The sequence below is a fragment of the Sciurus carolinensis genome, chromosome 7 (genome assembly GCF_902686445.1).
Source record: "Sciurus carolinensis chromosome 7, mSciCar1.2, whole genome shotgun sequence".
In the NCBI taxonomy this organism is placed as follows: Eukaryota; Metazoa; Chordata; class Mammalia; order Rodentia; family Sciuridae; genus Sciurus; species Sciurus carolinensis.
Window position 1 is genome coordinate 14,357,580 of NC_062219.1, and position 24,689 is coordinate 14,382,268.

Consider the following 24,689-nt stretch of genomic DNA (forward strand, 5'->3'; position numbering starts at 1 on the left):
TAACTGAAAGGCAGATGACAGAGTATCCAGGTCCCTGAACACAATATTGTATATAACATTTCCATTCTCACCATCCTGTTTTTTCACCTGAACTTGAATTCATGTGTTTTGGTCAATCAAATGAAGAAACGTTATTAATACTGTCAGTATCTTTGCATATGTATATGACTGTTTAAAAAAAAAAAAGTGATTGACCAAGAGTAATTTTCCTGCAAATATTTCCTGACCTCTAGGGGTACCAGTCTCTGTAGACAGCATGGGACTTTGTGAGTTTCTGCTCTCAGTCATGCAGAAGCCCAAAGGTAGCTGCATTCACAGAGAAGCTGGGAACACATGTCTTTAGAAGGCAGGTGCTTAGTGTGCTGTGGGATAGTGCTCCTTCACATATTTGCTCATATTGAAGAAGCTGAATAATGTCAGTTGCTTATAAATTGTCTTCAAGGGTGTGTGTGTGTGTGTACCTGTATGTGTATGTGTATGTGTGTATATTTATATATGTATATATATGTGTGTGTATATATATATATATGTGTGTGTGTGTGTGTGTGTGTGTGTACCTGTATGTGTATGTGTATATATTTATATATGTATATATGTGTGTGTGTGTGTGTGTATATATATATATATATATATATATATATGTATATGTGCGTGTGTGTGTGTGTGTGTGTGTGTGTGTGTACCTGGGATTTAACTCAGGGGCACTCAACTCAGAGACACATCCCCAGTCATATTTTGTATTTTATTTAGAGTCAGGGTCTCACTGAGTTGCTTAGTGCCTCACTGTTGTTGCTGAGGCTGGCTTTGAACTCGTGATCCTCCTGCCTCAGTCTCCCGAGCTGCTGGGATTACAGGCATGTGCCACCATGCCCAGCTTAAGTATATTTTTAATCCATTTAGATTTTAAAACAAATTTTTAATGTGTGCCTTTTTTTCCCCCCCTGTTCTTTCCCTTTTCCCAGCCTTGTGAACAAGGACGCCGTATGAAACGAATCCATGCAGTGGCAAACATTGGCACGGCGCTCAAGTTTCTGGAAGGAAGAAAGGTAAGCGATGATACAGAACACTTGGAAGAAGGCTGGGCATACTGATGTTTCCAGAAGTAGCTGTGATTTCTAAGCACTGCCAGCTATCTATGCAGCAAGGACACATGATATTATTATAAAATAATTTTGGATTTATAGAAAAGTTGCAAAAAAGGAGCTTCACATCTACACTTCACTCAAATTGCCCTAAAATTAAAAACGTATGCAATCGTAGTACTATAATCAAAATAAGGGAACTAAAATTGGTGTGATATGGTAACTAAAGCACAGACATTAGTTTAATTCCATCAGTTTCCCCCTGTTGCCTTATTTCTGCCCCAGGACTCAATTCAGAATCACACATTGCATTTAGTCTTCTCTTTATTCAATGATGAGTCCTAATTCTTTCTTGGTCTTTCGTGACCTTTGATAATTTTGATACCGCTGATCAGTTATTTTTGCATAATGTCTCAAATTGGCTTTGTATATTTTCTCATGATTAGGTTGAAGTTATACACTGTTGGCAGGAATGCTAAGGAAGTAATATGGTATTCTTCTAGCATATCACATTAGTGAGTACAGAATTCTGATATGCCATTGCTGGTGACATAAAACCCTGATTACTTGATATATAATGAAATGCCAAGACTATAAAGAACAGAAGTTATTTAACTCACACTACTGCAGGCTGGGAAGTCCAAGAGCACACTGCAGGTATCTGTTCAGCATCTAGTGAGGGCCTTCTTGCGGCATCACAACATGGCAAAGACAGAAACCTGAAAAAGCATGGGTTAACTCAGCTTCCTTTTCCTATAAAACCATTGGTCCCATCAGGGCAACCAGTCCCAGGCTAATGGCTTATCTGATCCTAATCACCTCCCAAAGGCTGCATCACCAATGCCATTGACATGAACTTGAGGATCAAGTTTCCGACACATGAAATTTGAAGGACACACGCAAATCATAGCAGGTGGTGTCTGCCATGATTTCCATGGTGACATTACTATTTTTTCCTCTTACAGTTGATGAATACCTTAGAGGAAATAATTGAGACTGGTAATTCTCTGATTCCCCTCTAACTTTTGTGATTTTTGTATCAATATCCTTCAATAAATATCTCTGTGTTCTTTGCCTACTGGTAATTTTATATTTCCCTTATTCCATCTACATTTATTGAACTTGTTCTGTAAGAAAAATGATGTTCTTCCTCCCCCATTCTATTTATTGACTTACTCAACTACGTATTTCTTTCAACATGGACTCATGTAAATTTGTCTTATTCATTCTTATAATCAAAGAGTGTTATTATTATTTTCTTGCTCAAATTGTTCCAGCTTTGGCCACTGAGAGCTCCTTTGGCTGGCTTCTTCAAGCACAAGGAAGTGCTTAAAATGTTTTGGTAACTACAGATGATTCGGGCATATCTGTTCCCGCCCCAGTCCTGGTGTCATTCTCTAAGGAGGCTTTGTTCCTGTTACTGGTGGATGGTGTTTAAGAACCTGGATCTAGGGTTTGCTCATTGTAACTGGGGTGTCATTACTCCTGGGTCTTCGTAGCAGACAGGTCTCAAAATATGTATGTTTACTCACCTCTGAATATGCTCATATCTTTGCTTTCCCCACCCTCTCTCTCAGTATGTATGCATACATATATGTACACATATACATGTAAGGCCTCTCCTGTGTGTGTGTCTGTATGTGTATGTATAAAACCACTAGTTCAAAGTGATACCTCTGATTCCAGCCCATAAGGCTTGTTATAGCTTCACGTGCTTATTTGTTTCTGTTTTCTCTGACAATGAGAGACATGGCTGTCATCCACAATATATTTGCTTATTCTTTTAACCCTACTATAGACATAAAATAGTTTCAGAATTGCCAATTCATATACTTGTGAGAAACAGATTTACTCACTGGAAGTCAGTATAGTTCTTTTTGTCCTTAGTCTTACACTCTCCAGTCAAAAGACTGTTTTCCAAATGTGCTTTAGTTAGTTCTATTCTTCCACATCCCTTGCAGTGTGTTTGCATTAGCAATTTGTAATAGTTTATGTTCAATTGTTATTATTTATATTCCACCTTGTATTCCCCCCATACACATATCCTGGTTCACTTTAATTGTTTTTTTAATTTTAGGAAGTGAGACATTACCATGATTCTAAGAATAAAAACCACAGTAGTGAAAATTCTTTCCTCATCTCTCTTCCATTCTCATTCGCTGACCTCTGACTCCATTTCTCACCTCTCTTAATCAGCCCCTCTATTTACGACACCCTTTTTATACTTTGTTTCACAAGTAAGATGTGTTTTCACATGTTCCCTCCTTTCCTACATGAATAGTAGAATTCCACTGGTGTATTTTCCTTTTTTTATTTAGAGTGTATCTTGATAATCACTCCAAAATGGTTCATGAATATTTCCACGATTCATTTTCACAGCTGCATAGTATACTATTGCCTGAATATGCCATCATTTGTTCAACCACTCTTTTGTGAATGGGCACTAGGGTTGTTTCTAATATTTTTCAAGCAGTGATGCAATTAAAAACTATGTACATAAGTACTTTCATATTACCAGAGGCATGTGTTTTCTAAAAGTGAGTTTGCCAGGTCAAAAAGTAATTTTGTTAGATACTTCCATATTTCCCTGCAAAAGGGCCTCACCAGTCCTCTCAGATTTGGTCCTTTCTACTTTGTGGGAATTTAGGATGTCTTACTTGTCAATACCAAAACCAACTTTATAAACAGATACCCACATACTTCTGGAAAAGGAAATTATTCCATTACTTCCTTTCAGTCTACATGCACTGAATTAATTTATTCACTCCATAAATGTACAATTAAGTACTTTTTACAAGACAAGAACTTGAAGAAAACTTAGATCCTAGCTGTTTCATAACTTATGTTTTGAAAAGTTGGCAATGCAATAAATTAGGACAAAGTTCAGTGAGTCTTGCAAACTTCATGCCCTAGACAGATTCCAGGAACTAGGATCAGGTCAAAAAATACTCTTAGCTCCTTATACAATATTGGATAGTGTTTTAAAATCATTCTAACCTCATTCTTATTGGAGGGATTCTCCTCTTCTTGCTCACCCTGTATTAGTTTTTCATAGAAAGCAGAGTAAAGCCTTCTTGAACAGGATGTTAGAGGCTTCCAGGATATTAAGTCTTTCATTTCCGCTGTATAACAAGAATGTTTTAATTCACTCTGAGAAATATTCATTGGTTAGAATAGAAAAACAAATTTCCTCTTGCTAATATCTTTTAGAAAACCGTTAAGACTTAATCTATGAAAGACATTTTTCTGAGGACTCTTTCCACTAAAGACTTGTTCTCACAAGGTCCATTTTCACAGAACAACCTGAGGAAATTAAAAATAAATACAAGAATCATTTCGAAAGTTAACATTTGACTAGACACAAGGTATTACAGTTGAATATATGATAAACATTTTTAAAAGTAAATAATTCATAAACTTGTAAACTTTAATCACACACTTCATGAATTCTTGGCTGAGAATTATTGAGCTACATGACTGAGGGGTATGTCATTATCTTTGTTTTTCCTAATTTGTTTAGGGATTATGAAAACGATGCTGAAAAGTTGTTGATTATCTGCTATAGACATTGATGGACATAGAAGTTCATTTTTCTTGGACTTAAGAAACAACATTTTTAATAATTGGGAAAGCATAAAAATTAATAAGTAAGGATGTTTGTAGACAGATTGGAATCTATCCAGAATGTTTTATTGTACCATTGCCCAAAAGTAGAGAACTGAATACTAATGATCTCCATTTTACTATTTCTTGACTTTCCTTTGTTCTCTGAAATGTGTTCTCAAACTCATGCTCTAAATTTACTACCTTTTATTCCCTTTGAACAAGTAATGCTGATTTTGGAAGATTATTTATGTGTGTATATCATCTTCTCCCTTTGTTTTTCATGTCAGTCCATGTACAGAGGATCACCGGTTAGTACAAATTTTAGAACTTTTAATTCCTGATTTTTATAGGTAAAAGAGAACATAAGTTTCATGCTATTTGGTAGCAATTAAAAGTAAGTGCATCTTCTTAAACTACTCTTCATGGTTTCTTTTAAGTTCCAGCCAACCTCTAAATGTAAAGAATAACCATTTTTTGTTTGGCAATTTTTGTTGATAATTCCTTGCATGATATTTTATTTTTCAACTTTAAATTTAAAAAAAAAAAAGTTTTTGAGATTTGTTTAGTGGTTGTGACATTTTGTGCACCTAACAAAGGCACCAGAGAGTCTCACTGAAACCATGTGCTTGTGTGTTTTCACGGCTCACCCTACTTACTCTTGTGTACCACCTCATGACCCCAAACCTTACTGGTGTCTAATACAGTCTAATTATTGTATAATTAAATGGGCTATCATATTCTAGTGCATTACTAACAGTTTTTCTTTTCCAACAGATTAAACTGGTTAACATTAACTCCACGGATATAGCTGATGGCCGACCATCCATAGTTCTTGGATTGATGTGGACCATCATTCTGTATTTCCAGGTATTCTGCTACCATTTCTTTTTTAGTTGATGTAATGTCATGGAAGAAGAGAGTGGTAGACGTTTTAATAATGTTCTCTTTCATCATAGCTTTGGGTTGATCCTAAACTTAACAGATATGCTACCTTTATACATACATGGTATTCTGGTTGCAAGAGAATTTCCTCTTCTCTCTTGAAACCCTCCATCACAAGATACTCCACTCTGAAAAGTAGGTCAATTTCAATGGAGGTGGATATAAGCATAGAAGGAGTTCAGGAATTTTCTTTTTTCTCTGGGAGTAGTTCTAAGTTCCTGTTGAATGCAAAGGGGCAGATTAACTTCCATTCCATGCAGAATAATTGTTCTAACAATTAGGTTTTATTTTATTAATTGTGTCAGTCATTTTCCATTTTTACAACAAAATAACTGAGGCGGGGCGACTTATAAAGAAGACTACTTAACTCACACTTTTGGAAACTGAAAGACCAAAAAGCAGGTGGCCAGCTCTGATGAGGGCATGTGGCTGCATCACATCAGGACAGATGGCATCGTGGCAGAATCTTGTGCCAGAGGGAGAGATCGCATGGTGAGATAGGAAGCCAGAGAGACCAGGAAGGTGCACGGCTAACAACATTCTCATGAGAACTAACCAGGGTCCTCAGCTCCCCCAATGACCTCCCAGTAGGCTCCGCCTCCTAAAGGGCCAGCACCTGCCAACACTGCTACATGGAGGACCAGGCTTCCAATGTATGAATTCTCAGGGGACATACTCAGATCACATCCAAACCAGAGCATCAGTACATTCCATGCATTTGACAAATATTTAGGACTGTTAGATACAGGGGCACAGTGAGAAGTCCAAGAGGGGTAAAACATCAACTGTGCCCTGTAAGAGCTCACATTTCATCGGTGGTGTTAGGGGTTAGATATCTCATTTTTATTGGGAAAAGTATACTCTGAGGAAAAAAGACCAAAGATAATTCTTACGTTTTTGCTGTCTGTGAACTTGTGCACAGATTGAAGAGTTGACCAGCAACCTGCCACAGCTACAGTCTTTGTCCAGCAGTGCCTCCTCTGTGGACAGCATTGTCAGCTCCGAGACCGCCAGCCCACCAAGTAAGCGCAAGGTGGCCACCAAGATCCAAGGAAACGCCAAGAAGGCGCTATTAAAGTGGGTTCAGTACACAGCAGGCAAGTAAGTACCAAGAGTTTGTTTGAATATGAACCCTGTGAATTATTAATTTATCACTTATTATATCTTTTAATGATTGCCAAATTTGAAAAGACATTTGAATGAATGACTTCGCCTTAGCTCTTGTTTCGCTGTCCTTAAATTAAAATGTAAACATGAGATCATCTCTATTAGTCTAAGAAAATGCTCTAATAAAATTAATTCCTTCTTTGTTCATGTGATTGGGTCTGATTGATCAAACTGATTAGTACTTCACTTTTGATTAGTGACCTGAGAGGTAATTCTAATCATGTCATTGTTTAGGTTTTCTTTTCCTATTAAATAATCTTTGCATAAATAAATTACAAGCTCAAACTTGATGATTTCTTCAAAAGATTCTTGAGTTCTATTTAGTAATAAAATTAAGAAAGGTCCACATTCTGAAAAAAGATTGTATTTGTTTTTATATCCTGAAACTTTCTAGCAATTGTATCCTTTAATCTTCACCCTTTGTTCTTATATCTAGAATGTAGATTCCTTTGTCAACTCTAGCTTTATGAGTTGAAATTCAAATTTATGCAGGTATACATTTTGTTATGATGGTAGATAGAAAATCACTACTCTCAAAAAGTATCTTCCTATAGTGATTCCAATGGGGTGCATTGATCATAGCAATATTTTGTGGTCTGATGGGGTGACAAGCTTATTCACATAAAAGTTGTGCATTTGTTTGATTTTCCTAAGCAACCTTTAATATTAACTTACCTTCTATTTTGCTTTACATGACTAAATCTAATATGAATTTGATTATCTACTTTGGGAAAACAGTTGTAAATAAGGACTTATAAAATACCGAGGTGCTAAAACATAGAGTTCTATTTTTAAAATGTTTGAAGGGCATAAATAAGGAGAGAAAAAAAAAACAAACTAAACATAGAGAAGATGTAATTAGTATTACTGATTTATGTAGTTTTGTTTAGCTTTTAAAATGTGTTAGTTGTTTTCTAATTTGGGGTATATACTTATGATTCAGAGGAGACAAAAATATTTCTGAAAGTAAATCTATGTGGCTCTTTAGACTCTGTAGTAGAAATGAAAATTAAAAACCCTTTCTGCACTGTTGGTGCACTCTCTGTTTATAAACACATTGGGATTCACTAATCTCTATTGTAACCTAACTGGACAGGGACAAGCAATAGCCTAAGTGGAAAACTGATGACCACATGCTGATATTTGTCACAATGCTATTGCAATTAAACTTGGTAATAATTCAGTGTGATATTCTGCTGTCCATTGTGCCACATGGCATTACACTAATCAAAAATAAGTTGATTTTTATTTAATAACATAGTGGCTTGAAGTAAACTCAATTTAATATTGGGTTTCTAAGATGTACAGGGATATGGTGACAGTTCAGTTATTCCTGCAACTAAAATGTTTGTGACATCAGTGAAAGTTGTATTTTCCTTATCTGTTTAATGTCCAGTATCATGGACCTGAGGGGTGTCCACCCATCAATACAAGGATAAAATCCATTTCTCAGGTAGCTGTGTAAATTGTAGTGCTTGGGGAGGTGACTCTATCATGAAAATTCTGTAAGAACAAATGGCTTTTATGCCACCCAAATTGTTGATAATCGTTGTGCAGGCTGTCTTTTACACTGTCCCTGTGTACACTTTCCAAGTAACTTCTTACCTGACATGGACAGAAGACTTTGGGATCTGTACCCATTTCAGTATGTTCATGACAACTCTCCTGAAATTGTTATCTTGTGTGGACTCCATGGTCTGGATCACTGTCACAGGACAGATGACGGGAAAGTGGGGAATGAGAAAATATTTAGAAAGCACCCAATTGATTGTCAAAGTGCATTCACTGTCTTCACACAAAATTTTAAAAGGTTTCAGAAATAAATCAAAAACTGTGTTAGTAACACAAAATCATTAAGCCCTCTGTTTTTTTTTTGTTTTGTTTTGTTTTGTTTTTTAGCCAATTTCATGGACTGCTAGTACATGTTCTCAGAAATAAAAGCATTAAGTTAAACCATTTTCATACCTATTGTTAAGTGTCTAAGAAGAATAGTTATGTTTTAACACAGAAGTAAATCAGATAATCAAACAAATGAAGATATGAACATGCAAATTTATTCAAAATAACCTGAAGTAGATATATAGCAGAGACCAGAATTGTCTGTAAACTGGAGAATTTCATCACTACTTTTAGTGATGCACAAGCTTTCCTTGGGTTTGTAAGATTCTAAAATGGGAAGTTTGTATTAAAACTAGAAGGTTTTAGAAATATTGACTACTACTTTGATCTAATAAGAAATGGTGTTTGTCTTCACACATATATACACATAAACACATATATTATTTATTTCAGCAAATAGAACAGGAAAAAATGCACTGAAACATTTTAATGATTCCAAGATAGTAAAAATTTAAGGAAGCATTTTAAATATTTCTTTTTGAAAGTGTCTAAAACAATAAACAAGTTCAAGAAAACATTAAATAACATGGTGAATATTTATTAGCCAATCATTTATTTGTGCCCTGTTTAATTAAGTTAAAAACTAATTTGAAGTGGCTTAAAGAGTCGGGAATATTTTTAAAAGATGAAATGTGAGCAAAGGAAAAATATAGGTAGAAAAATAAGATGAAGAGGCAATGTACCAATGAAAAGATAACAAGGACAGACTTTTCAACCTGTGTGGATATCTGTTGTCTGCTCAAAGAATTTGTATCCATACTGCCAGAGAAGAACCAAGAGAAGATTAAGAATTATAATTATTTTAGTCTTGCATACAGTTGTTTTTAAAGTATCTGTTTGTAAAACCAATGATCAGGTTCAATGATGTCACTTTCAGCACAAGATATTTTATGTGAACTTAATGAACATGGGTAAAATATGTTTTAGAGTGAATCTAAAGCTTCTTGAGATAAATATTTAAGGACACTTACCAACTTTTAATGAGTATGTCATAGTAGTTTTTATGGAAATTTTGAGGATCTGGCAAAATCTCAGAGATGTTTTTGTTTTATTGAGGAACAACTTTAAAGTTAATGGCACTAATTTTTGAAAGAAAGACTCTATTAGAAGACTTTATCCATCAATATTCCCTAACCAAATGGTCACAATTAAAGGTCCTGCATTTAATCATGGGTGTTGCCGATGTGCAAAATCATCCTTGCAACTCTTTTTGGAACTCCTCTTATAATTGGTAAATTATATGTAGAAAAATTGCTCATGATTTGACCTCATTTCTATTTTAAATCACAAAGTATTATTGCCAGCTTGAACAACTTTCTCAATCGTAACTGACTTTGAACTAATCAAATCCATCACCAAAGAAAAAAGATTTGTCAACAGAGCATTGCTCTCAAGACAGGATTTTAAAGTAATTTGATTGGTGGGATAATTGGAGTTATCATCTGCAATTGTGTGAACTGTGGCTCTTTTGTGACCACTTTGTATGTATGATCACATCCATTTGCCATGGTACACTCTGGTGTGTTGGGTATGACGTAGTCACATTATCTTAGTCTGTTAGAACTTGTTTATCATTAAAAATGTGTTGGACAGAGTTTCTTCAAAAAACACACAGTGGTTAATTCTTGTCACTTTTGGTGTTTTTATGATTTTCTCTCTTTTTAAAATTTTGTCACACATTTTCCTCTAAATTGATTTTTCTTTCAAAAATAAGTGTAAAATATGCTCTAAGTGGATGATCTCAATTACTGAAAAAATCTCATTAAAAACTCATAAAAAAATCATAAAAACTCATTACCTTCTAAAATAACTTTTGCTGAATTTTACTCAAAAACATTTGACTGATATAGTGCATCATTGGTGACAAGCATTGGGTTTTGTGTGAGATCTTGAAGACAATACGTGTATCTATTCAGAACGTGACACTGGTTTCTGTGTTTACCACACTAAGGCAGATTGGAATAGAAGTGAAAGACTTTGGGCGAAGTTGGAGAAGTGGGGTTGCCTTCCATTCTGTTATCCATGCAATCCGACCTGAGCTGGTGGACTTGGAGAAGGTGAAAGGCAGATCTAACAGAGAAAATCTGGAGGATGCTTTCACTATTGCTGAAACGCAACTGGGCATTCCAAGACTGCTAGATCCTGAAGGTATGTTGAATAATTGCTGACTGTTATGCACCTCACCATAGGGTATTTGTATGTATTAAACCCACAAATTGCATGACTTCTAAGGCTCTTTAGGGGACAGAAAGCAAGAAAAAAGCAGCAAGAAATAATATCTTTCTGCACTAATTTTCTTGTGCATAGATATTTGCCTCCATGTTTGGAAACAGAATATGATACCATTCCTCCAACAGTTCTTTCACATTGGTATACCAGGCAGGTGAGCTGGACTTACTCAACATACAAAAGGGTGAAATGAAGGTGTTCGAAGTGTGTGTATGAGGGATGAGGGTGTGTCAGAAGCAATGATTACTCTAATTCCACAGAATCTGGAAGAAATTGATTATTACTAATCTAAGATCATATATTCAAAATGTCAGTTATTAGATACTTAGAAATTCTGGTATCCATCCAATGTTTTGGTGAAAGTAGCAAACTATTCAAATGGTTGACTAATATTTTCCGTTCCAATTCTTTTGCATATTTTTGGTAAGATTGTGAATTTTAAGACTTTCTAGAAATGGAGTTAACTTTTTCAAGCATTCAAAAGACAGGTCTGATAAACTTTAATAAAGTGGTAAGTTGTTTTTAATATTGAAACAAAAGTATCTGTTTTAGTCAGTAATTTTGCTGCTGTGACTAAAAGTCCCAACCAGAATAATCATAGAGGAGAGTAGGTTTATTTAGGGGCTCATGGTTTCAGAGGTCTCAATCCATACACAGAAGGCTCCATTCTTTGGGGTTCAAGGTGAGGCAGGCCATCATGGTAGAATAGTGTGATAAACAGCTCACGTGGTGAGAAGTCTCCACTTGCCAGATACAAATTTATACCCCAAAGCCACATCCCAATTCCCACCTCCTCCAGCCACACCCTACCGCTTCAGTTACCATTCAGTTAATCCCTATCAGGGGATTCACTCACTGATGGAGTTAAAACCCTTACAACCCAATCATTTCTCCTCTGAACCTTCTTGAATTGTCTCACACATGATCATTTGGGGAACACCTCACACCCAAACCATAACTATCAAAATGAATTTCATAACTGTCATATGTAATTGCCCATTTGTGTAGGAAGTTATGGAAACTTCCATTAATGAATGCATAAATGTTAATATACAGTGAAAACACACTTTTCTCAAAGATTGGATTTCAGAATGAATTCTCCCAGTCCTAAAGCAAAGGTGATGCCCAGGCATTTCCAAGAGAAAGTGATAGAAACCTGGGTGGATCTCCTCTGAGATGAAAGGCCCTATGGATCCCTGGCCATGTCAGAGTGCTTATTTGGACCCCCACATTCCACTCAAGTAGTCAAGGAATCTACATCTTGTTTCTGTACAGAATGCCAAGGGAGAGACTGCACACACAGCCCAGCCATCAACTGCAGAGGGTGCAAGAGAGTCATAGCTCTTCCTAGTGTAGGATGAGAGTATAAAGCATCCTTTCATGTCCCTTAGAATAGAAGGTCTTAGTACTTCCACCAGTCATCAGAAACTGAGGTTCCCCAAATGCAAGGCTATCCCAGGTATAAGTGGATTTTCTGTTTTCCTAATGAATCTACCTCTTCAAAAGTCATTTAGCCAACTTGAATGTATAAACTTTTAGAGATACAGAATAAATAGACCAATAGCTTTTGTAATAGTTATTTTATAAGTTAGGCACATATATATTAAAAGGCACATATAATGTTAAATCATGTATTAAATGTTGCTTTTCTTTCCCTGTTCCCATATCATGAAATAGTTTTATTCCTTCTTCACATACCTCTTTAGCATCAGTATCAAATATGAGTGATCTTTTCATTTCTAAAATCACCTTTAAGTCATCTAAGAAATTCCAGGATATATTATCTTTGTTTCTTTTTAAAGTTCTATATTGATGGTCTCTAGAATTAGATCTCAAATTAAAAGAAATCTTTGTCCATTGTTAGTTTAGTTTTATATTTTAATTGTAGGCTTTAGATTTGTTTGGTTTTGAGTGTATACATTGCTCTTCAAAATGTCATCACTGTTATTGCCTTTTAAATGGATATTTTAAAGATTTGTTTGTAACATTTGGTACTTTTTCTTTATTCAGTCTTATCCCCATATTCAGTGTCAAAATTTCGGTGCCCAATTTATACTGATTTTATTTTTTTTTATTTTTTACTTTTTTACAAAAATACATTATTTATTGTATTTCAATGTTCTGGCCTTATGCAGAGACCTAGTCACAATAAACTTAGTCTTCAAGTTAAATATAAATTAAATGAACACAAAAAAATTATAAACAGATCAGGAAAACTGCTATAAAATCCAATCTATGAATCCCCATGAAAACTGTATGGTGGGACTATGAAATTGCCTTAGATGGCCAGACTCTGAAAACTGTCACCTGTAGCCACAGGTACATGCTGAGAGCAGCAACAAGGGAAAGTGACAGAGAATAAAGCCATGACAGGTCTCACCCTCCCCAGAGAGTCGAGCAAGTCAAGTGGCAATTAGATACTTCACAAAGCCTCATCTTTGTACAGAGACCAGGGGCTCCATTGAAGCCAGTTGCTCCACAGGCAGCCCCAGGGGAATGTGCCCATTAGATGAGCAACAATAACCTCAGAATACAAACCTCAGTGAATCCAGAGACAAGGAAAACATTCACTTCACCCCCAAAGCCCTTTGAGGGCTCTAACTCAAAAGCAGAATACCAAAAATGACTACCGATTGGTCTGTGTGTTGACTATTCAAAAACAGAGCAAAATGTACACTCACACACGAATCCCAGGAAATCTTGTTGCATTTCAAAATGGAAAGGTGCACTGCTAACCCCCCAGAGACGACACGTTATTGCAGCTGAAATACCAGAGCCAGGCCTGGCACCACATTTCTCCTGCCAGTTCTGAGATCTTGATCCTTGAAAAGCATGAGATACGAGTCCTCCTAACAGTGTCCCTCGTGGGCACACAGTACAGATGGTCCCGTTGTCCACAGGTCTCCACTGCCTTCTTCAGGGGGGACGACTCAACAGCTATGGGATGGTGCTAAGAATCATGCCACGAGTCCCAAATAGAGGGTAGAGCCCCCAGCAGTTTCCATTCCCTGACAGGACATGGCTCCATCACAGCAGTTTAGAAACTCAACAGTAGTCCCTCCTGTCAGGAGCTGGAGGACAGTCCATGCACTGGCAGGACCATTTTCTAGAAGGAGAACATGGAGACCAACTCCCATGAGGGTTAGTTACGAGACTCAGAGGCCGTGGGGCTGCGGACCCTGGACATGAGGTGTGACTTGTATGTTTTGCTCAAGCCTGTCATCCAGAATTTCAGCAGCTTGACGTTGTCCTCCTCAGAGGCACCAAGGACACTCAGGAGCTTCTGTGTGTCCTCCTTGGGGCGACTGTCCACCTTGGTGAATTTAAAGAGGACCTTAACTTTGTTCATCCACTCCTCCTTAAGGCAGACGAGGCACTGGTCCACTACATCCACAGACAGGTTCTGGTTGATCAGAGCTGCTTCGATCTTATTCAGGATGGTGGGACCAACTCGGTCAGCAGCCACAGGGCTCCCACTAGTCACCACAAACTCATACTTGCTGAGGGACTGGTCATCCTCGCACCCGAGTGGGTGCAGTGTGGAGCGCATGGCTGTGTGCACCTCGACAACTGCGAACTCTGAAGCCAGCACAAGGGAAGGGATCTGCACATTCGGGCTGAGCCCCAGGAAGTTGCACCGATAAGCTTCCTGGTACTGGCCGCTATATGGGATGATGCGGACACAGCCCACAGGCAGCATGGTCCGAAGAACTTCAAATGCTGACTGGACCAGGTCCACAGCTCTGCCTTTCCAGATCACCTGGTTCCCCATGAGAACGTGCCAGGCCAACATGCGAAAATAGGGAGCACCTAGGATCTGTCTCATGTGCCGAAGAGACTTGAACACTGACAGCTTTCGGGACTGCCAGCTCCCACAGTCGAGAGTAAGGATGAATCTGTCCGGCTTGTGGTCAGGTCCTGCCCTTCCGCACCTTCTGGAAGCACAGGGGCTTTCTCCTCCTCTTCAACCCCAGAGTTGTCCCAGCTTTCTGACTCCTCTTCTAAGTCAGCAAGCTTCTCCATCTGGACCAAGGTGTCCTCTGCTGGTGCACCCTCCAGAAGTTTCTCAGTCAGCCGGCTGCCACATGCTTTCAGAAGCCAGGCAAAGGAAGTGTGAAGACATGCCCACAGGTTGTCATCGCTGGTCAAGGAAGTCAGTGAGCGGGCAGCATTGCCATTCCTTTGGTGCAGGAAGGGCGTAAATGCTGTGTTCATCCTCTGGGCTCGCTGTGGGCACCCAAACTGCTCGGCCTCAAACACCTTGAGAGCCTTGCCCTGGAGCTCATCAGTGACCCCACGGATCTTCCCCAATAGGAAGGGCCAGGAGTTGATGAGGTAAATTCGGTCCATCATGATGGCAATGATGCTATACCAGCGCTGGAAGCCCCTGGCCAAGCTGTCCTTGATGAAGAAAGTGTGGCTGAACACAAAACCTTGCTGTTCGTCCCCAAAGAAGATGAGACCTTCACGGCCAGGGCACAACTCGCAGCTCAGGCTCCGCACACAGGCTTGACGGACAATGCTGAACAGCTGTGGGTGGTTTGGATGTTGGTGACTAACGTACTTAATCGAGGTCTCTTTATCGTGGCTGATATAGCCTGAGTGCCCAGCAGCAAGGGACCGGCAGCCCTCACACATGTCCGACTTTTTGGGCCCTGGACTGCTGGATTATGCGCTGGCCCCCTCAGCTGGGCTGTGGGCACGGACCCGGCTGCTCATCTGGATGCCACCCTCCTCCTCTTCAGCTTGCTCCCCTTGGCCTGGACTGTCCCCATTCCCGGCACCCTGGGGTAGAGGGGCATGTAGAACTTCCGTGCAAAAGAGAGTGCGGGGGCCATGGAGTTTGCAGAAGTGACAGAGGGCAACGATGGCATTCATGGTGCCTTGAAGACAGGCAGAAGTCTTATACCTAGCACAAATACAGAGAATGCAAAGTCTGGACACGTGAGTCAGTCATGGCAATGGAAGTCATATTCGAACACCTAATATTTTCCAGAGACCCCGCAGCCCCTGCAGCCCCGGCACCAAGCCCCAGACACGTGACTTGACCCGATACTGATTTTATATAGCAAATATCTATAGTTTTGAAACCACATTGATTGATTGGTTTTCCAGGCTGCCTCCTTCAAAGAGTACTTGATTATTCAAAATATTATAATTTATTTTTTAAGAAAGAAATAAAATTATCTTTGTTTACAGGTGACACAAATGCCTATGTAGAAAATTTTAGAGCGAGGTTGCAGGACACAAGGGTAATATACAAAAGTGGATTGCTTTCCTATATACCATCAATGGCTAATTGGAATTTGAAACTTAAAACACAATACCATTTATATTACTATGAAGGAAAAAAAGTGCAAGTGCATATCTAACAAAATACGTACAAGATCTCATAAGGATAAGTACAGTGTCAATGAAAGAAATCAAAGAATATCTAAATAAATGAGCCATTCTATAATCATGAATACAAAGACTCAATTTTAGAAGGCTCAGTTTTAAGATGTCAGTGTTTTTCAAATATTTGTTTATTTATTGCAGCAAAAAAATAAAAGTCTTCATTTAATAGAAGTATATGTGGCAAAGTGGTAGACCAGAGGAAGTAAAGGGGTTGGAGTGGGGTGGGGGTTGCTATTAGTGAAGATTTCCTGAAAAGCAGGCAGGAAGAGAACAGGGTCACCATAGAGTAGGAAGAATGACTTGGTGGAAGAAATAACATTTCAAGCAAAAGACAAAGTGCGAAGGAAGTACATGAAGCAGCTGGGGAAGGCAGTCAGATGTTTCAGAGTTAATCATAATTTTCAGATTTTATGATAATAAAATTAGTAATATGTAAATGTTCCAAATTTTTTCTCTGTGAACCTTCCAAGGAGTCCTGCCATAACACTCCATTTTGGGGACTAATATATTTATTTGTTCTTATTAGATATACATGACAGTAGAGTGTATTTTGACATATCATACATACATGGAGCATAACTTATTGGGATTCCATTCTTGAGGTAGTTCATGATGTGGGATTTCATTGGTTGGGTATGCCTATATGAACATAGGAAAGTTGCATCCAATTCATTCGACTGTCTTTCCTATTCCCATCTCTCTCCCTTCTCTTCATTCACCTTTGTCTAATCCAATGGACTTCTATTCCTCACTCCACCCTGCTTATTGTAGGTTAGCATTCACATATCAGAGAGGACATTTGACCTTTGGTTTTTTGGAACTGGTTTATTTCACTTACCATGATAGTCTCCAGTTCCATCTATTTACTGTCAAATGCCATAATTTCATTCTTCTTTATGCCTGAATAATATTCCATTGTGTTTATATATCACATTCTCTTTATCCATTCATCTGTTGAAGTCATGAAATTCATTTGAGAAAATGAGAGGCCTGGAATAGCCAAAGCAAACCTTAGCAAGAAAAGTGAAACAAGAGGCATCACAATATCAGACCTTAAATTATACTACAGAGCTATTGTAGCAAAAACAGCATGGTATTGGCACAAAAGCAAACATGAAGACCAATGGAACATAACAGAAGACCCAGAGACAAACCAACAATAATTATCTCATACTAGATGAAGACACCATAAACATACATTAGATAAAAGATAGTCTCTTCAACAAGTGGTTCTAGGAAAACTGGAAATCCACATGTAGTAGAATGAAATTTAACCCCTATTTCTCACCCTGCACAAACCTAAACTCAAAGTGGAACAAGGACTTAGGCATTAGACCAGAGACCCTCTTGCACCTACTTGAAAAAATAGGCTCAACTTTCTGTCATGTTGGCTTAGGAAACAAATTCCTCAATGAGACACCCAAAGTGCAAGAAGTAAAATCAAGAATCAATAAAGGGGATGGTATCAAACTGAAAAGCTTCTTCACAGCAAAGGATATAATCTACAATATGAATAGAGAGCCTACAGAATGGGAGACAATCTTTGTGCCTCGGATAGAGCATTAAGATATAAGAGGGATATATGAAGAACTCAAAAAGCTTTAACACCAACGAACAAATAACCCAATCAATAAATGGGCTAAGGAACTAAACAGACACTTCACATAAGAAGAAATATGATCAATCAACAAATATATGAAAAAATGTTCAACATCCCTAGCAATTAGAGAAATGCAAATTAAAACTACACTGAGATTTCATCTCACTCCAGTCAGAATGTCAATCATCAAGAATACAAGTAACGAGGGCTGGGGAGATAGCTCAGCTGGTAGAGTGCTTGCCTTGCAAGCACAAGGCCCTGAGTTTGATCCCCAGTACTGCAACAACAACAACAACAAAAGAATACAAGTAACAATAAATGTTGGCAAGGATGTGGGGAAAAGATGCACTAATACATTGTTGGTGGGACTGCAAATTGGTGCAACCATTATGGAAAGCAGTATGGAGATTCCTCAGAAAACATGGAGTGGAACCACCAATTGATCCAGTTATCCCATTGCTTGGTTTATACCCAAAGGACTTAAAAACAGCATACTACAGTGATGTAGCCACATCAATGCTTATAACAGCTCAATTCACAACAGCAAAGTTTAGTAATTTAGAAAGAATGCCTCATAGTGAAAAGACTAAGAAATTGGATATATGGCATATCCCATTCTTCTCAAGCAAAATTTATGGGGGCAAGGAGGTTATCTGTATTTAGTCATGTATAATGGCGTACAAGCAGTCATTCAGTATCACACCTGCAAACATTTTATACTTCCTGCTCTCCCCAATTCTAAAATTTACGTAATATTTGTATTTTATTAACCAGACAGAATGTCTGAATAACCATACAGAATCTTTGATCTCTGCTAAATTATTGATGAGACTATGTAAATGGAACATGTATTATTTTTCTAAAAGCTGTTTGTTAAAACACATTATCTTGAGTTGTAAAATTCTTAACATGTTTCATCCAGACTAAATTGGTTTCCTTTCTTCCCCCAAATGTCTAAATAATAATTCTATTTTCTTTCTGCTTTTAGGGTAGTTTTCTTGGTACAATAGCTAGATTTTAAAACTTGCATTATTAAACTCCAATGAATGCTAATTAATTTATTCATGTTTGATTTTGTTTTTTCCAGATGTTGATGTGGATAAACCAGATGAGAAGTCAATTATGACCTATGTGGCCCAGTTTCTGAAACATTATCCTGATGTCCACAACGCAGGCAGTGATGGGCTAGAGACCGACGTGAGTATCTGTTTTCACGTGTTGCAAGTGTGCTCAGTGACAGTGGCTTAGGTTTTTATGGGTACTGTTTTCAAAAAGGTAAATTGGAATGCATTGTAATATGAGAGCAATTAAAGAATAGATATCACCGAATTAAAAGGTGATTAAATGAAAAGATTTTGCTGGCTTCTATGTTGCCTGGTAGAGAGAGCATTACTAAAAATAAGTGCTAGGCTAAGCCACTCAGTGAGACCTTGTCTCTAAATAAAATACAAAATATGGCTGGGGATATGGCTCGGTGACCAAGGGTCCCTGATTTCTATCCCTGGTATCTAATAATAATAATAATAATAATAAGTACTAGATATGCAATGCTGATGAGCTAAACTAAGGAAAACTAGCAGTGTTGGGAACTCAATTTTAGTAGTTTAAGGACTGAAGTAATTTTACATCTATCACATTTGTACACATAGGTCTTGAGTCTCCTTGATCTGATGAAATCTAATTTTGACTTTGAGATTTAATGTTAGCTATTTACAGCAAGCATATGGAAGTAAGGCATAATTTTAAAAGTTGAAATTATTCACTGTGGTTAGAATTTTCAGCTTTCAATAGTTTAAGTAAAATTTACTTTTTTCATTCTGCTCAAATGGTGTATGTTCAGCATCACAATTATTTTTAACTAAATTTGGAAAAAAAGGGAAAATTATCTTTATTTGACTTTCTAGAGAGAACCTACACTAAGGGAAAAAAATTAACATGTTGATATTAATTTCCAACATTTTTCTTGTATATGTAGGTTCATGATATTTTAAGAAAAATATAATAATAATATCCATTCAATTTTATAATTATTTTTCTGTAAACGTTTTGAAGAATTATACAAGTCATCATCTGTGTGTATTTTATTTATCCAAACTTAACTGCTAGAAATTTCTAACTTCTTTTTATTATAAATAACACTTTTATGAACAGTCTTAAAATAAACCTTTGTTGTAAGATTTGTTTTTAGAAGTAGAATTTCTAGTCTAAAAGGCATAAACATTTTAATTCTTTTTAAAAATGTTTTCCGCATTTCCCTGTGGAAATTGCCCATATTGCCCTCCATCCAGGAAAGTAGACTCCTGGTCTCCTGGTTTCTAACAACTATGGAAATAGCCCTTCTCCTGCTATTTTTAAAACTGCATTTTATTCCTTTTATTCCTTTTATAAAGAGGTGGATTTACTGCTGAATTTATAATGAATCATAAAGCAAAATGACTGTAGGGAAAATAATAAATGGAATTTTCAAGATGTACCTTTCTGTATTGCCCTGATCTCAGCTGGAGTTTGGAAGCAGTTTGAGATCACAATGAAGGGTAGAGAAAAAACTTTTAAAATGTGTTTTCTAAAATCTTAGAAACAGGCCTAAGGAAGGAAAGGTCAGGGAAGCATAAGGCTGGATTGGCAAGTGGAAACAAGTATTATACTAATAGAAATCAGTGACTTCGTGAAAGAATGAGAACATAGGTAACTGGTGTTTCCTACGCCTCCTGGATGAAGTTACTATGGTATTTGCTAGAGCCATGCTGGTGTCTTAAAAACTGGTTTTAGGAAATACTTCTTGTGTCTTGCCAGTATTCAGGTACAGGCACTGACTACCAGAGTAACTTATCCATAGTTAGTAAAGCAAACATTTCTGAGAAGTATACAAAAGGCTATAAAGCCAAGGCTCTGCATATGTCAGCACTTTGAGTCATTTGGGGGTGTCTGAGTTTTGACAATATAATTGGACATGGATGTTGCTAGATGAATAAGAAACTAAGAAAACAGACACCTCATCCAGCACAAAGAAAATCAGATTTCTATTTGATTTCTATATCTAAAGTCCTTGTATTACTCAGGTGGATTTATATCTGATTTGTTTTCTGAGTTTTTCCTGTTTCCAATTTCTCTGACATTTGTCATCTCAGATAGGTAAATTTTATGACTGGAAGCATCTGAGAAACACAGGTAGATGCCCATGAATAGGAATGTAATGCAAAAATCCTCAGAGATGTGAAACATACAAACTCCTGCCACAAGCTTCAGCAAACTTCATTAGAGTCTTATTATTAGGAGGTTAACTTCATTGTCTAGAAAGTAAGATTTGATCCTTAAAAAAAATCCCCTGTATCATTTTCCCAAAAATAATTCATATGACTTCTTTAGGGTTATTTCAAAAATTGATTTTGAGGAAAATAGATTATAAGCTTTGCCCTTTTATGTGGTATTTGTAATATAGGACACAAGCATCTAAAACAATATTCTGCACAGTTTTTAAAAATACTTCTAATGATGCAGGGCTTATATGTGTTAATGCCATTAATGACCTCTTAATTGTATTTAATGAATTTTTAAGATTTTTATATACCATGTATATTAGGTGGCTGATGCCATCTCTTCAGAATACTCAGTTTTTGCCTACTCAGGACTTAGCAAATCTCAACACACTTTTAAAATCTTGGCATCAACATACCTACCAAGATTCCATTTTTTGTGTGCATTTGATTTTTGCATCACCTTTTATGTGTCTGTTCAAATCAGATATTTTACAGATGCATTTTAACTATGATTTTCTACCTGCAAATGGGCATTACCATGCCATAGTTGAGCCAGTAAAACTTTTGAAGAAACATAAAGGTATTGCTTCGGTTATTAGTACTTTGTCATAAGTAAATGAAACAGGCCTGCTGGCTTATCTTCTGGCCCAGTGGATTTTCATTTATTTTTGGACATCCTTCTTCCACTGCAACAGATACCACTGATTACACTTAGAAGCAAAGCACAGCCAACTACGAGAGAGACACAGAGGAAGACATGTGTGCTGCTGGTGTATCGACAGGAAAACATTTATGTAGTTCTCCTAAAGTGTTTAATGTTATTTCAAAACACATTTGGAACTGTTTGTGTTACCCCACATAGCTATTTCAAGTTTTTGTAATGCCATTTGCCAATAACTACGTTGACTTATTGGACATTCTGAAAAAAATCCTAATGTAATTATACCCTTAAAATCATCACCTATCCATCTATAGACAGATATTTCTCCAGTGATTTTATTCTTGTTTCCTGTGTAATTTTTTGATCCTAATTTATAGTATGTTTCTATGTACCATTTTTTTCATATTGTTAGGAAATACTTCCAGTTTTCCCATCTTTTGCAATTTCTATCCAAAGTTTTAAGGTAAGATTTAAGTAACCTTGAATGAGTGACCTGTTTTAAATATTCTACATTCTGTAGCCTGTTGGCCATTCCTTTGCATGCATTGTCCTTACGTATACATTTCTTTTACTACTTTGGTCAATGTTAATTCCTTTTCTTTCTAACAGAACAAATAACATGCATATGTTATTAAATGTTAGTGACAGACTAAGTCACTCCCATGAACTTTTCCACTAATCTTCAATTATGAGACCGCATTGATTAACTCCTTTTTAATACTTAATAGCACTAATAAAAAGAATTATACTAGCTGTGTTTGATTTCTTAAAATGTAATATGAAAAATAAAAACAAAGGTTTACTTTTATGCCTTATACTATTAAGTAGGGAATAATTTTAAAAGGTAAGTATCCCTTCACTTGTCAGTCTGAGATCCCCCACATCTCTTTTGCTAAGTATTGAATTACATAGTTTAGTAAAGTTCATAACATAATAGGTGCTAAAATTTTCATGGGCCAAATGACTTTAAATTATTGCTCATATCTAAGTTATTGAATATTTATTCTACACATTAGCTTTTCCAACTTTCTTTAATATTATACTTGGGTCTGGGGTTAAACATCTAACAGTACAGTGGACTTTATGCCAACATTGGAGCAGAAAATCATAAGTACCAATTTCAAGTCAAATATTAAATTAACTTTATTTCATGCTTCATGGAGCATAAGTTTGTGTTATTTTTGTGCCTCTTTGAGAGAAAGGGAAGAGAGAGAGAAACAGGGTAGTGGAGAGAATGGTAACAGTTTGGCTCTTAGAACTTACGTGATCTGTGCCCAAATAGACACCCAGGTCTTTTGAATGTGAGTTAAACTTACCAGTTGAGGAAAATCCATAAGACTGATGGTTTCTGCGACTTTAAATATTGTTTCAGACTTCATTTTCCTCTTAGAAAGTAAAATGTTGAGTGTATAAATAGCATCTCTCATACCTTTTGCAATTTGCTTTATAACTTTTCTACCACCAGAAAGTCATTTGCTAAATGGACTGTAGTAAGTTATTTTAAGAACATAATCCTCCCGTGACTTTGTGAAGTAATTTCAATTAGTAACAAACAGTTGCTCTTGGGGCCAGTCCCAAGAGCAATTTGGATGCAGAGCTTGATAAAAGCCTGCCAGCAAAGTTGCACGTGCACACTTTAGGGGCCAGGTGTAGTGAGTGGTCCCATTGATATCTGATACCTGGGAGATAACCAAGGGCATTTATTTGTTCCTCTGAGCTTGTAATAATGCATTGTTAGAGTTTTTATGGGCACAAAAATCGACCTATAATAAAACATGAGCCCTGATGATTCTCACTTGATCATTTGAAAGAGCAATGGTGGGAAGAGCTGAAACTTTGCAGTCTTACTTCTTTCTCATAATAACTATGATATCCACCAGGTACCATGGCACATGCCCATAATCCCAGCACTGCAGGAGGCTGAAACAGGAGGATCACGAGTTCAAAGCCAGCCTCAGCAATGGCAAGGCACTAAGCAACTCAGAGAAACCCTGTCTCTAAATAAAATAAAAAATAGGGCTGGGGATGTGGCTCAGTGGTCAAGTGCCCCTGAGTTCAATCCCCAGTACCAACTCCCCCAACAAAACCCACAAAACTATGATATCAATTAATCATTATTACATAATCCTAATTTGTATGATCCCGAGGACCAGACACTATGTTAGGTACTGGAGATAAATTCATAGGTGATGAATAATTGGTAATTGGGGGATGAGGAGATAATTAAGGAGACAAACACAATGGTGTGCATTTGGGCGCTCCTCAGAGTCCAGGACCATAGGGAGTTGATCTCAGTATGTGGTCCCTAAGTATGTAGAACCAGCATGCCCAGGTTCACCTGAAAACTTGTTAGAGGTACAAATTCTTGCCCAGAAAGCCTGTATATGTGCCCAGCCATCAGGGTTATCACAAGTCCTCTAGATGATGGAGTGCATGATAAAGTTTGAGAACCACTGGTAGAGTAGAGACCTCTTGCCTCCAGACTTCTTTGTCAAGAAAAGTTTTCCAGAGAATATCAAGGGGGAAATGGGAAAATATGTGTTCAGGCGAGAGTTGCCATAGTAAGATCAGAGAATGAGAGAAGTCAAGGATCATACCAACACTGTATGCCAGTCTCTGTCCTTGGATGTATAACACAGATGACCTCCATTTGTCACCAAAAGTGTGGGAAGGGTGTGGGATGATTTTTTCAGATGATGATGCAATAACCAAAAGGTTAAAAATAAGAGAAAGAGAGAAAGATGTACCAAGGTCACAGAGCTAATGCATGGCCAAATCAGAATTTGGTACCAGTTTGGCCTATCTGTATAGTGCCAGTAGACACTCTGTCATTTGACCTGTGAGCAGCA

The 24,689-nt window shown here is 37.3% G+C and overlaps 2 protein-coding genes across 14 annotated transcripts in view; one reads left to right on the plus strand and one right to left on the minus strand.

The window, feature by feature from the left end:
• Syne1 (spectrin repeat containing nuclear envelope protein 1) overlaps positions 1-24,689 on the plus strand; it is a 443,098-nt gene that overhangs the window by 110,943 nt on the left and 307,466 nt on the right. For 9 of the 13 annotated variants that reach the window (XM_047557257.1, XM_047557256.1, XM_047557258.1 and 6 more), the window contains exons 5-11: positions 963-1,046; positions 4,976-4,996; positions 5,463-5,555; positions 6,553-6,731; positions 10,648-10,844; positions 19,010-19,119; positions 22,253-22,303. In XM_047557257.1, the coding sequence (XP_047413213.1) occupies positions 963-1,046; positions 4,976-4,996; positions 5,463-5,555; positions 6,553-6,731; positions 10,648-10,844; positions 19,010-19,119; positions 22,253-22,303 (735 nt within the window). The remainder of the gene's footprint in view (positions 1-962; positions 1,047-4,975; positions 4,997-5,462; positions 5,556-6,552; positions 6,732-10,647; positions 10,845-19,009; positions 19,120-22,252; positions 22,304-24,689) is intronic. The other 4 variants (XM_047557250.1, XM_047557251.1, XM_047557249.1 and 1 more) reach the window with 2 other exon arrangements.
• Positions 13,573-15,833, minus strand: LOC124988079 (folliculin-like). Its single transcript, XM_047557261.1, is given in 2 exon segments — positions 13,573-14,807; positions 14,810-15,833. Coding segments are annotated over 2 exon segments (1,734 nt in total). The 5' UTR covers positions 15,804-15,833; the 3' UTR covers positions 13,573-14,067.